Source organism: Cibotium barometz, chromosome 50 (genome assembly GCF_041138505.1).
Source record: "Cibotium barometz isolate CiBa-2024 chromosome 50, ASM4113850v1, whole genome shotgun sequence".
Taxonomy (NCBI): Eukaryota; Viridiplantae; Streptophyta; class Polypodiopsida; order Cyatheales; family Cibotiaceae; genus Cibotium; species Cibotium barometz.
Genome location: NC_141095.1, coordinates 36,361,527 through 36,375,795, shown reverse-complemented (window position 1 = coordinate 36,375,795; position 14,269 = coordinate 36,361,527). Strand labels below are relative to the sequence as shown.

General features: G+C 38.5%; 1 protein-coding gene across 1 annotated transcript; it reads left to right on the top strand.

The window, feature by feature from the left end:
- The first annotated feature begins 10,507 nt into the window (after nucleotides 1-10,507).
- On the top strand, nucleotides 10,508-12,838 carry LOC147610078 (putative arabinosyltransferase ARAD1). Its single transcript, XM_086786858.1, has 2 exons — nucleotides 10,508-11,719; nucleotides 12,168-12,838. Exons 1-2 carry the CDS (start codon nucleotides 10,559-10,561, stop codon nucleotides 12,690-12,692), a joined length of 1,686 nt encoding a protein of 561 aa, XP_086642984.1. The 5' UTR covers nucleotides 10,508-10,558; the 3' UTR covers nucleotides 12,693-12,838.
- The last annotated feature ends 1,431 nt before the right edge of the window (nucleotides 12,839-14,269 follow it).

Genomic DNA, 14,269 nt, shown 5'->3' with positions numbered 1-14,269 from the left:
CAAAAGCATGCAAGAAATCCCCAATGCTACAAGCAACAAGAGGATGCGGCGAAAGCCCGAATGGAGAGCGTAGGAAGCTCTCACCTTGGAAGTGACAGTTGGGATGCATTCCATGTCTACTTTGTAAGTATCAACGCTTATCTTGTATGTTTCATTTGATGTTATGTCTACTTTGTAAGTATCAACGCTTATCTTGTTGTTTTAGTACTTTTAGAATCAAGTCACGTTGGTCGGTCGGTAACCGGAGAAGAGGAGGACATTACTTGCCCCGCCATAACACGTACTTTCTTTTGGAGAAGCTTGAGCGAGAAGGCGCCAAACTCAATTAGGGGCGCATTGCAGATATGGTAAGTGCGGCAAGCCTTAACCTTATGATTTATATACTTATTTATGATTTACTTTGCCATGTCATGTTAGATCGTTGTTTTGTATACCAAAAAAAAGCGTCTTGTGTGGTTTTCGTAGGGACCAATGCCTGACCTTGAGTGAGGGCTCCGCATAGAGTGGCCTTGCCCATGTCTTTCCTCTTGTACATACATATTTTGGTCAGCTCCTCACATCTTTGTTTGAGCTTGTATAGCTTGTATGCAACTACTTTATGCAATTTTGGTCATTGAGTATAGCTTGTATGCAATTTTATGCAACTACATATTTTGGTCAGCTCCTCACATCTTTGTATAGCTTGTATGCAACTACTTTATGCAATTTTGGTCATTGAGTATAGCTTGTATGCAATTTTATGCAATTTTGGTCATTGAGTATAGCTTGTATGCAATTTTATGCAACTACTTGATGCAATTTTATCTTATCTTGTCAGAGCTTGATATGTAAATTTCACATCTTGCAATATAATTTAGCCATTGTTTGCACTTGTGTACAATGTACCTACTTTTTGTAATGTTGAAAACGCTATGGCACTCCAACTTTTCCAACAAATTTGCTTCGTTCTTCACATTAGAGTACAGTTGCCTTTGGTACTCTCTATAAGTTTGGTATAATGGTGCATCCAGATACAGTTGCCTTTAGTACTCTATAAGTTTGGGATAATGGTGCATCCAGCTACTACAAGACTGTAGCTGGATGCACCATTATGCCAAAAAAAAAATAATACCTGCACGCGTCGAAATAAGCATCAAAAAATCCCTACATCCGTTAAAAAAATCATCGAAAGCTTCCTACATCCGTCGAAATAGTAGTGGAAATGTCAGTCGAAAAGTCTACGAAACAAGAGTGGAAAACATGTTTATTTCGATGCTTTTTTCGACGTGTGTAGCAACGCTTATTTCAGCGTTTCCATTTCGCAACGGAATAGCAACTACACAGGGTAGAGTATCCCACTCGGGGCCTCACCTACGTCTATTCGAGCAAGAGATGATCTGGTGACTCTTCCATAAGCCAAAACCCGAAACATTTTCTTGCTGGGGGAAAACATGGGTGATTCCTTTAAGGAAACATCTAACACAAACTATCTAACGTGGTCTTTTAATCTAGTGGTCTTCTAGTCCAGACTGTGTCATATGGTTGAGTGACTCAGCTTGTAATAAGAGGAGCAAGTCTTGGACTTGGTTCAAAGAAATCAATACTTTTTTTCCCCTTGAGTGAGGCACAGCCGTTGGTCCGGTTCCCTAAAATAAGACTTGTCCAGGTTCTTTATCTATCGTACGTATCTTGAACTAAACTTGTACCCTTAGATTTATTTATATTTCAACTATAAGGAATTCCACCAATCTAGACTAACCCCATCCAGACCTATGGGTTAGCTGACCGCCCAACCACTGTATTGGTGGAAATTTAATCTCACCCACCCATAATTGAAATCCCATTTTGCTTTCGACGAAGACAAATACACACACACTCCTCTTAAACATTTACGCACACAATCCTTAAGACAAGGATGAGTAATCAAATAACACTACCAATATATCTTCACAGCTTGAATATACCAAGTTTCATCTTTTTCAAAACATAAGTATCATTCCGGATGCCCCGTTGAAGGTCTGATGACCAACCAACGCGTTCCAGATTCAGTTTCCAAAATTCATTTCTTATACATAAAACTTCTTGCTAATCCATGAAGATCTCCCTTATCATACACATGGGTGTCATCGGCGACCAGCAAGCCCAAGCATTGCCTGGTCAGAACCCTCTAGGATCCTCCTTAGGTATCCCAGCACTTCACTCAGGGATCGCTTCGTCAACCCCTCGCCCATCGTACTGGGAGCACACCATTCAAATCATAACGAGGCTGGTCAAGACCTCGACAGACTTTTCCGCGTGGGACATCCTCTGATGACTCCCCGCCGGCTATTGCCAACAGAAGCCTTTCTTAGGTCCATGACCTTATGTAATAAACCAAATGCTCCCTCCAGCATTCTGGCATAAAACAGTCCTTTTATCAAACACGTTTCTAAGCAAGTAAAGATTTCCAGTGAGATTGATTATATTTTCACAAAAATGATTTTTCAACTACGATTTCTAAGTTTTTATTCTCACGAGATCTTTTATTTCAATTTTTGGACTTTCCCAAAGGAATAGTCACAAATTTCCTCTTTCGCTTAATCGATCTACTATTTTCAAGTGAGGTTGAATTCATGCTTACTCTAGGATGAACTCATCTTTATTTTGCACCCTTAATTGGGTAAATTCTTTACCAATTAACCCTTACTTGTGCGATTATGGCCCTTCGGTTAGGTATGGGGTCTTGACATGATAACCACTACAAAGTCCCTATATTATTCCTACTCTTAACAACTTCTTTTTATAGGTCCGAAAAGGGTATTTTCAAGTTAGGCTATTTCTACTATGAATTTGAGAATTCTGAGGTCAAATTTGGAATCAACACCATCACAATACCTTGATCTCCCATTTTTTTGGGACTCAAACGAATACTCGGAACTACTTTAATCATGATTTGAAGTTTATAATCTGACGGTCCATTGTCCAAGAAAAAAGGTCATCCAAATGTCTATTCGAGACACGGGAAGTACCCTTATGGTCATAGGACATCGTCGGACATTTTTACAAAAATCATTCCTGACAGTTGATTTTGCAGCAATGTGATGAGCTATGGTGGATCAAATGCAAAGATCAACATGATTAGCAAGTAATTAGAAGATGATTAAGATGAGATTAGTGCACAATTAATCTAATAGCTTAATGTAGGTATGGATACTCAAAAACCAACAATTTCTCATTACACCAATGCCTCAATTTATAGATTTTACATCCACAAGATGCAAAGCATCTAATCCCACTAATTTCTCCTTGATTTGTGCAGCCTCCCCTACATCTGCTGGGGGTACCTTTTCCTAGAATCTTTCCACACCCCTATATTCACTCATGCTACCCTTAATTCTCTCATTCTGTAGATTCTTCTCACCTTTTCACTGCCACCCACACATTTACTGACTCCCTTTTACGATCTCTAGCTAAGGTCTTGTTCCCACACACACCCATTCACGTGCATATTTCAACACCTCCCCTCAAGTGAATAATTCTAGCACACCTAGACCCTATACAAAGTTTCCCTCTTACTTGGTAGCCCACCAACCAATGCCTCAAGTCCCTAACTCATAGTCCTTTGACACTCTCTCTCTATGTGTCCAAGGCTACTACAAAGTGCCCGTGACCTTGACTAAAGTGCTCACACATATATCTACCACATGGCCTACATCATCGGTGGCTCACAGGTGGTTTTACTCTATTGGGGTAGGTTACATTTGGTTGTGGGTTATCTCTCTCTTTCTCTCTCATAAAAGATGTCCTGACTCCTCTACCTTAGGAGTATCCATGAAGTTTTCTGATGTCGATCCTTCTTCATTTGATTTGCTCTAGAGCAGTCTTTAGCCATGTGTCCTAGCTTCCCACAGTTGTGGCAAGTGAAGTTCCTTCCTCGTGCGAGGCCTCCTCGGGTGTAGAATGCTTTCTCCTCTTGAGTTGTTGGTTCCAATCCTTTCTTCTCTTTGACCTTGTTCTCTTTCTCTACTAGTAGATCTCCTTCTATCTCATGCATCTTCAAATCTCGTACATTCTTTAAGGTTTCCACAATGTTCTCATACTCTCACTTGTCCACACTCTTTAAAAGCACTGCTAGTGCCTCGTTATCTTCTACTTTCTCCCAATGGCTACAAGTTGTTTGCTTAATGCTTTTGTATTTGTTCAAGTGTGTGGTTAGAGGTTCACTTTCCTTCATGTCAAGTTTGTAGAATTGCATTAGCAGATTTATCTTCAAATTATTTGCTTGAGTGCCAAATAATTTGTTAAGTTCATCCGATGCATCTTTATATTTTAGCTTGTTATATCCCTGCAATGTGGTGAATGATTTCATCATTTAAGCTAAGTGCAATGAGCCCTTATGCTTTCTAATTTTTTTTCTTCCACTTATTCTCCCCACTTTCCACTGGACATTCATCTCTTCCCTCAATTAACCCCCATAGATTCTTCCTCTCATGAGCAAATACATGGTCTTTGTTTGCCATGTATGGAATTTCTCCCCGTTGAACTTAGCTATTTCTTGTGCACTGCTCATGATGATGTGAAGTGGGTCTTACCTCTTGATCCAATTCAAGATTCAAGGGCAGTTTCTACCCTTTTACAACTCCATTTGGGTGTTTAATGATGATTACAAAACAAATTTACAAGCATGAATACACCAAAAATTGCATAAAGCCAAGGATAATTGATTTGTATTGGATGATTGGGATTTCAAACCAACTTCAAATTGCAATCTAAAGTGATAAAGATTTGTATCCAATATCCAATGGTAAATTTAAACCATCAATTACACCAAAATGTAGTGATTAATGCTAATTAATTATTGATTAGTAAAATTAATCCCCTATTTTGTGTGCAAAAAATAGAGTGTATGGGGAGGCTAGATCTGGTGCCTTAGAGTTCAAATGAGCTCAAATTCTTTCAAAGACATTAATAGTATTAGTCTAGTAGAGGATCAGGCCCAAAAAAAAAAGATTTGGCCAAAGATTGAATGCTTAATCTTTGTTTTACCAAAGTCACTTGCAAATTTGATGTAGAGCTTGATGCCACTTCTCCTTGAAGCATTTCTAAAATCTGAGATCACCAGCATGTTCAGCACACCCACAAACACTTTAGGCTAGCTCCAATAGTTCCAATTCCAAGCAGTGATGATGAATTTGAAGCTTTTCTCAGAAAATAAGGCGCCGAAAATTTCATGAATTGTGGCTGCTCCTGTGGTGGCAGCAGTTTGACGATTTGAAGCGATGGGCTGATGCATGGGGAGTCTAACTAAATGTGGCTAAAAGCTTTTGATCCAATTTGATGGCTGGAGGGAGATCAAGCCCCTCCACATGCTGGGGGTGCAAAGGTTTAGAAAGAACTTAAAAAATGAATTAACTCTAAATCATGATTAGCAAGGTAATTATACTTCAAAATTAGATGAATCCTAGGCTATGGCATTGATACCAAGTTGATTTTGTAGCAATGTGATGAGCTATGGTGGATCAAATGCAAAGATCAACATGATTAGCAAGTAATTAGAAGATAATTAGGATGAGATTAGTGCACAATTAATCAATAGCTTAATGTAGGCATGGATACTCAAAAACCAGCAATTTCTCATTAGGCCAATGCCTTAATTTATAGATTTTACATCCACAAGATGCCAAGCATCTAATCCCACTGATTTCTCCTTGATTTGTGCCACCTCCCCTACATCTGGGGGCATATTTTCCTAGAATCTTTCCACACCCCTATATTCACTCATCCTACCCTTGATTCTCTCATTTAGTAGATTCTTCTCACCTTTTCACTGCTACCCACACATTTACTGACTCCCTTTTACGATCTCTAGCTAAGGGCTTGTTCCCGCACACACCCATTCACTTGCATATTTCAACACCGATATCCGCCGAACGGCAGGTGGTACTTAGAGAGGTTTGTTTTGACCGCTGCCCAACAAGGTGGTCATCCCATAGAAACACTTGTTTCTTATACTAAGACCCATTTCATATGATCATGACATTATATCAAAATCTATCTATCTTCTCAATTACTAAATATACATCTCAAGAATTTTCTTTATTTAATTTCCAAAGAAAACCTTATAAAAAATTTAATAATAAATAATACAAAAATCTTATTTATTTTCCAATAAGTATAAGAAAATCCTCCTTCTAGAAAAATGTAAAGAATAATATTTTTCTAAAGAGAATGATGAATATATCTTTTTAATACCCATCCAATAATATAGAGGGAGTTCCATAAATAAATATTTTACATACTCCATGTGATAAATATAAGTATGAAAATATAACATTATCTTTTATAGTTTAGAAATATTCATGATAAAATATACTCATAAATCTTCTTTTTTAATAAAATATTTATGCATACTCATGCTATAAATATATGCATAAAATATCATATAATATCTTCTTTTAACCCTTAAATATTCATGTATGAACATGCATAAATATCTATACATAATATATTTACATAAAATGCACAAAATCATATTCTAAGTAATTAAACAAGGCCTTTCCATGCATATAAACATATGAATGTATCTATAAGTCTTGTTTTAGATATAAAAATCTAAATGCACATGAAAATAAACATTAAGTAAGTCATTTCTTTTTATAGAATTATGGAACATCATCATGCATGACTTAGCCATGATCTTCATGATTTTTCATGCTTGGAAGATAATAAGAAGAAAAAGGAGATAGCCTATATGAAGGCATATCCACTAAAACATTTATTTACATCCTAATCTCATTCTTCTTTCTTAAACAAGGGCATAATCATGAGGATTATCATTCTTATAACTAAACCATCTATTAATCCTTAGAGAAACATAGCTTAGAGATTTAATCATAGATTAATATGCTTTTCCAAACATAGAAGGGAGATCTTAATCATTTATTTAACATGTAAACATGGGAGAAAATCTACTAAGATGTAGAGTAGAAGAGAAGATCAAATTTTTAGAGAACTTCTAATCATGAAAAAAAGGAAAGTAATTAGTCATGGTTTAGGCATACCTACACTACAAGAGGCAGGGCCATTACCCACACTTTTTTCTACGCATTAGAACCAAGCTTAAAATCCCCAAAATGTCGATAGATTGTAGAGGATAGGGGTCTCACATAGACCTTCTTGCCTAATGACATTTGAACTGATTATTAGTTGTGCAGCTAGCTGAAAACTTTGATCATGTTCCTTGTCATGTCGAACATTTTCAGCTTCATGTTGGGCAGTATCAAGTTGAAAACTTTCAGCTTGGCTAGGATGCTACCCAAGCAACTGAAAATCCATCTCCTCCACGTATTCGCCTAGAAAGACGTGATCAAAGCGTGTTTCCGAGGCAACCTGCTGTCCAAAGCCTCAATGTGTGCTTTGGGAGTGGGGGAGGGGGGGGGAGGGAGAGAGAGAGAGAGAGAGAGAGAGAGAGAGAGAGAGAGAGAGAGAGAGAGTATGTCATTCGAATCACAAGTGGGAAAGGAGAGGAGTGGCTGAACGACCTAGGCCACTAGGCTAGTGAAGCTGCTATGGGATAAGAAGACGTGGGAGGAAAAAAACAAAACAATGGGAGTAGTGGTGAGGTAAGATTAAAGCATGTGATTTCATTTTTGGCACATAAAAGCATTATTGTGGTTCAAGCCTTTTGTTGCACGCTCATTACATTACTTTTATTTTAGGTACATGAGTTAAAAGGAGATTGATCCATCCACTATCAATGATGCGGATTGAGTAATGGTAGTGGAGGCAGTGTGTATGATTGAGGAGAAATTTCCAAGGTCTATAATCACTAGTCAATCACATGTGGTGGTCCATTTAGTGGATGAGGTAGCAATATGTGGTGTTGTTCATGCTCGGTGGATGTTCCTCCTCAATGTATCATGAAAACCCTAGGTAAAGGATTTTGTTAGGCAAAGGGCAAGGCCAAAAGAAAGCATGGAAAAGGGTTGGTTGGTGCAAGAATCTCTAGTCTACATATCAAAGAATCTTTTATGAGTGGATCCCAACAAGCCAGAGCAATGAGGATAATGAGCGAATTGTGTCACATGTTCCAATAGGCAAAAGAAAACCAAGGAGGATGGAAAGAGCAATGCAACACAAGGTGAATATTTTGTATTCTCAATAGCGAAATCATGATAAAGTGGATGGAAATGTATTAAGAGACAAAAAGGGTTAGATTTGAGGAGAGAAGGGCTTTTAATTATAGATGTCAATGGAATGTGGTATGAAGGAATATATTTTCACATGGAGCATGTGGATTATTCAAAGCAAACAACCCAAGTGGAATCATGGTAAATTTTGATTTGTGGGATCACTTTAGATTCTAAGCAAGATAATCAAGCAAGTGCACATGCAAGATACTAATATTCTCATCGACAAGCTTGATTACTATGGAAAAATTAAATACATCTTGGAGGTTCAATTAATAACTTCAAAATCTTATATATTGGATGTCAAGTGGTTCAAGGTGGTATTTCAAGTTCCTCATAGAACTATAAGAAGGTAATTAACTGGGTTCATGGTACAATAAACTCTACCAAGATTTGGCAAGAGAAAAGAGACAAAATTTGTGCTACCTCAACATTTTGAACAGGTAACAATGTGAAGGTTGTAATAAACATTTCTTGCTCCCTCAACATTTTGAATAAGTAACCATGTGAAGGTTGTAAATAAACATTGCTATGTCAACATTTTGAATAGGTAAGCATGTGAAGGTAACCATGTGAAGGTTGTAAATAAACATTGCTATGTCAACATTTTGAATAGGTAAGCATTTGAAGGTAACCATGTGAAGGTTGTAAATAAACATTGCTATGTCAACATTTTGAATAGGTAACCATGTGAAGGTTGTAGTAAACATTCTTTATTTATAAATAATTAAATCTCATCATGTTTCTCTAACTATGATGTGTTTCAATCGAGCCTATAAATGGTGTCAAAAAGTGGTGTTAGGTTGTGTTTCAAGTTGAACCCAAATGATGTCATACAAATTGCTCCTATGGCAAGAATGATATTTCTCTAACTATGTTGTGTTTACATACATAAGGTCAAAATGCTTGTTATAAAAATGAACTTGTGAAGCTAATGTTTTAATAATTCTCCCCTTGAGCTCCCAACAAATGTTTGGAAATCCATCATGTGACCTACATGACCACATAAAAGACATACATCATATGCCCTACATTACCACATAAAAGAATGGGACATGCATTCACATGAAATGTAAAATAATATACTTTTTATACTCTTCTTCCAAAGCATAAACCCCCCTTAAAGGTACGGTAATCTTAAAATTCTATGCGTGCTCCAAAGACACTTCCAAATCTTAGAAGCCAATCTTGACCCTACTCCTATAGCATGATTTTCACTTTGAAAGCCCTTTTTACTTCTTGAAATGTTCTCCCCCTCATCTCATGAGTGCCAAAATAAATTTTGTTTGGGCCTACTTTGAACCATCCTTCTACTATGGTTCGAAGATTTGGTCCTCATATATGTATAAGTCAAAGTTAGCTTTTGAGAGCATTTGTGATTGAGAATGTCTAATAGCAAGGATCACCAATGTTTACACTCCAATCATTCATTAGGTCAAAATGCATTTCATAAAAATGAATTTTCAAACGAAAATGTTTCCTAATTCTTATGTGGAACGAGTGAGCGAAATATTTCGAGGCTTAGAGTATTTTGTACCGCTAAATTTGGAAAAAACCTACAAATTTGATAGTCGAAGGTTTCAAAATTCCTAGATATTCCGAAGGGTGTCTATGTGTGTGGTGAGTAGTATGGTGTGTGTGTGTAGCCAGGCGAAATTCCCGTGTGCGACTAGGAATGGAATAAGACCTCATAAGAAAAAAATCGTAGATATTGAGAGGTTTTAGTTATGAATACCTTCAAATTAATACAAACCAATAAGAAATGCCTTCAATTTTAAGAGAGGGAAGGTTTGAGGATTTGGGTTGAAAGTTTTGAGGCTCAAACTTCTTCTTTTTTTTTTTATAAAGAGAGGAAAAAGAAGGATGGGATCATGAGCACTACGTGACTACATAAGGGCAAGCATGACTGCAAGCATGTGAAAGGGCAGTTTTTCTGTTTTTCTCAATGAACGTGAGAGGAGGGGCCAACGTTTACACGTCGTGGCAAGGTCGTGGAGGAGCTACGAGAATTCGTCAACTTGACACGCGGTCTCTCCCCTCTCTCTCTCTCTCTCTCTCTCTCTCTCTCTCTCTCTTTCTCTACTTAGTTGTTAATTTATTTAGGTTTCCGTATCTTGGGCGCAACTCCCTTCTACAGGATTATCGGATTTTAGTTCACTGTTATCGCCCTCATTAACGGCGGAATTCGGGAGTTTAGTGCGATAGAACTTTTCAGAACAGTAAGATTCCTCTCACGGGTATAGGAAATAGCTTGTTAACTGGTTTTTGCTTCATTGCCCCACTAATTGATTTCGGATTTGAGGCAGTTTCAAACGCGCTCTCTGCGCATAAAAGATCATGTAAATATGCCCAATTAAGATTAAATGGATATGGATTAATTAGCCCAATTTGGACTTATAATCCATCGATTGATGAACCTTGCTTTAGCTTCTTATGAATTTTCTGCAATTATGAAGCCTGGAGGGCGCATAAGCAGGCATGTTGTAGTCGCTTGGAGGGGTTTTATTGTTGTGTTTGGGTCTACGCTGGTTTTGGCGGCATTGCTGGCCTCTCTTACTTCGATTTCATCAGTCCATCATTTGATATTTTGGGATCACCTGAATGGTTTGCATACGGAGCTCAACCGCCTACACATCCAAAATCGTTACTTTGCAAGACAAGTAAATGAGATCAAGGCGCTGAGGAAAGCCGACATTGACGTGAGCTCTGGTTTTATGAGGGAGCTTAATCAAAGCATAATACAGGTGGAAGAAGAAGGCAATCACGATGGTGCTAATGATGATGATAATGGTGGGTTAACAAGGGGTTTGCATGACACTCAAGGAATTGATGGTGCTAATGACGCTGATTTAACAGGGGATTTGCATGATGACGCTCAGGGGATTGCAGCAGGTGATACAGTGGATAATATTAATGCATGTACAAAGGACAGGGCCTTGTTGAAGGTGTTCATGTATGATTTGCCACCGGAGTTTCATTTTGGGATGATCCAGCCAATGAGTTCAAATGACGGGATTTGGCCCAGGAACTTCACACAAATGGTGAGGTATCCAGGTGGGCTCTATCAGCAACACAGCCCGGAGTATTGGCTTACTCTTGATTTGATTAATTCTGAGGAGGGCTTTGATTATAATTATGGTATGGGTAAATCAAGGCCTTGTATAGCCATCCGAGTGAAGGACCCAAGGGAGGCAGATGTGTGTTTTGTGCCATTTTTTTCTTCATTGAGTTACAACAAGTATAGTAGGATGGGGTTGGGCTCATTGAATGTGCAGTTGCAGAGGAGGTTGGTGAATTATTTGTTAAAACAAGAGCCTTGGAGGAGATCAAGGGGCAGGGACCATATCCTTGTGGTGCACCACCCCAATAGTCTGAATGTGGCCCGGGAGCACTTAGGGGGTGCCATGTTTGTGGTGGCTGATTTTGGTCGTTTCTCATCAACTGTTGCTAACTATGGCAAGGACCTTGTGGCTCCTTACAAGCACATCATCCCTTCCTTTCAAGAGGATTTCTCGACCTTTCACACCAGACCCACCCTCCTCTTCTTTCAAGGGGCCATCGTTAGAAAGGAGGTCAGCCCCATACCTTTTTATGTGTTTCCTTTTCCTTTTTTGCTTTCTAATCATAAATGTGTTCACAATCAAATTAAGAAGCTATTTTCATTTTAATAGCCTAAAGCTTTTTATCTGTTTCCCCTTTCCTTTCTAATCATGAATGTGTTGACAATCAACTTAATAAGAAGCTATATTCATTAACAGCCTAATTTTAAAAGGTTTTTATGATTGTTTTCTATTGACAATGTTTGGGTTTTTTTTTTGGGGGGGGGTTCTTGATGCTTGATGGTAGGCTGTTTTGAGAAAAGAAAGCTATGAACACATAGACTGATTTTCATATCATTTTGGTGGCCCAATCATAGAGTACCTAGTAATGACAATGACCAAAGAAGTATATCCATTGCTTTCTGTGAATATATTTGGCATGTTGCTCAAAAGCTTAGTACTTTGTGTGGTCGAAATGCAGGGTGGAATCATTCGGCAAAAGCTCTACAATCTCATCAAGGATGAGGAAGGAGTGGAGTTTAGAGATGGGAGCCCAGGAAGCCAAGGGATAAGGAGTGCAACCAAGGGAATGAGATCCTCCAAATTTTGCCTTCATTTAGCAGGGGACACTCCTTCATCCAATAGATTATTTGATGCCATAGCAAGCCACTGTGTGCCAGTGATCATAAGCAAGGATATTGAACTCCCCTATGAGGAGGTATTGGATTACAGCGAGTTTTGCTTGTTTGTGCATTCCTCTGATGCTCTAAAGAAGGGATTCCTCGTTGAGTTGTTAAGAAGCATTGGAAGAGAAGAGTGGACGAGCATGTGGAAGAGGCTAAAAGAGGTCCATATCCATTTTGAGTATCAATTTCCTTCTCAAGAGGATGATGCAGTGCAAATGATATGGAAGAGTGTTTCTCACAAACTTTCTAATATCAACCAAGCCATGCACAAGGCTCGAAGGTATTCAAGGTCTAACTTCTTCAAAAGCTTTCATCATTAAAGACAAATCCACTCAATCAACAACAATCCTTCAGAGATATATGCATGCTTTTACCCAGGCTCCTTGTCTATAACATACAGTCTCCTCATCAATGGAGGTTTGTACCATGTGTTATTATATGATTGTTTCTTGCATCACAACATGGAAAGTTTGAACTAATCAAATAGTAAAGATGTCTCTTAGATGATAAAAATAAAATATTATATTAAAAGGGGATATCACATATTATTGGGAAATAACTACATGGGTGGAAGCATGGTTAGGTGGTTTCAAAAAGTGGTATCATTGACACTCCTTTTCTAGTGGGGTTGAGGGTGGTTTGAGGACATTTTTTAAGTTTTGAGGAAAAATTTATTGTCTTTGTTTTTTTCCCTCTCACATCTTCTTGTCCCATAACAGCTTTACCAGTCCAATGGCCCATGTCGTTCAACCACTCCTCTACGTTCCCACTTGTGAATCGAACGACATGCTCTCTGAAAAAAATTATTGTTTTTGTTTTTTTCCTCCCACGTCTTCTTATCCCACAACATATTCACTAGTCCAATGGCCCAGGTCGTTCAGCCACTCCTCTCCTTTCCCACTTGTGATTTGAATGACATTCTCTCTCTCTCGCTCTCTCTCTCTCTCTCTCTCTCTCTCTCAAAGCACACATTGAGACTTTGGACAGCACGTTGCCTTGAAAACACGCTTTGATCACGTCTCTCTAGGCTGATACGTGGAGGAGATGGATTTTTAGCTGCTTGGGTAGCATCCTAGCCAAGCTGAAAGTTCTCAACATGATACTGCCCAACATGAAGCTGAAAATGTTCAACATGACAAGGGACATGATCAAAGTTTTCAGCTAGATGCACAACTAGTAATCAAAGTTTTCAGCTGGATGCACAACTAGTAATCAGATCAAATGACATTAGCAAGAAGGTCTATGTGAGACCCCTACCCTCTACAATCTATGGGAATGCTAGTAGCAGAATAGCAACTACACAGAGGGTAAAGTATCCCACTCGGGGCCACACCTACGTCTATCCGAAAAAGAGACGATCAAGTGACTCTTCACTAAGCCAAAACCCAAAAACTTTTCTTGTTGGGAAAACATGGGCAATTCCTCCAAGGAAAAATTAACACAAACTATCTAAGGTGGTCTTTTAGTCTACTGGTCTTCTATTCCAGACTGTGAGTGACTCAGCCTGTGAGGATCAAGTCTTGCACTTGGTTCAAAGAAATCAACGCTTTTTCCCCCCTCGAGTGGACACAACCATTGGTCCGGTCCCCTAAAACAAGACTTGTCCGGGTTCTCTATCTACCATACGTATCTTAAGCTAAACTTGTACCCTTAGATTTATTTATATTTCAACTATAAGGAATTCCACCAATCTAGTCTTAACCCCATCCAGTCCCATGGGTTAGCCGACCGCCCAACCACTGTATTGGTGGAAATTCAATTACTCACCCATCCATAATTGAAATGCCATTTTGCTTTCGAAGACAAATACACACACACTCCTCTAAACATTTATGCACACACTCCTCTTAAGACAAGGATGAGTAATCAATTATCAGTACCAATACATTTTCACAGC

What these genes read in the sequence shown, in the direction of transcription:
- LOC147610078 (XM_086786858.1), top strand. Translation starts at nt 10,559, where the DNA reads ATGAACCTTGCTTTAGCTTCTTATGAATTTTCTGCAATTATGAAGCCT. An exon ending in GGGCCATCGTTAGAAAGGAG is followed by an intron (nt 11,720 to 12,167) that starts GTCAGCCCCATA and finishes GTCGAAATGCAG; the next exon opens with GGTGGAATCATTCGGCAAAA.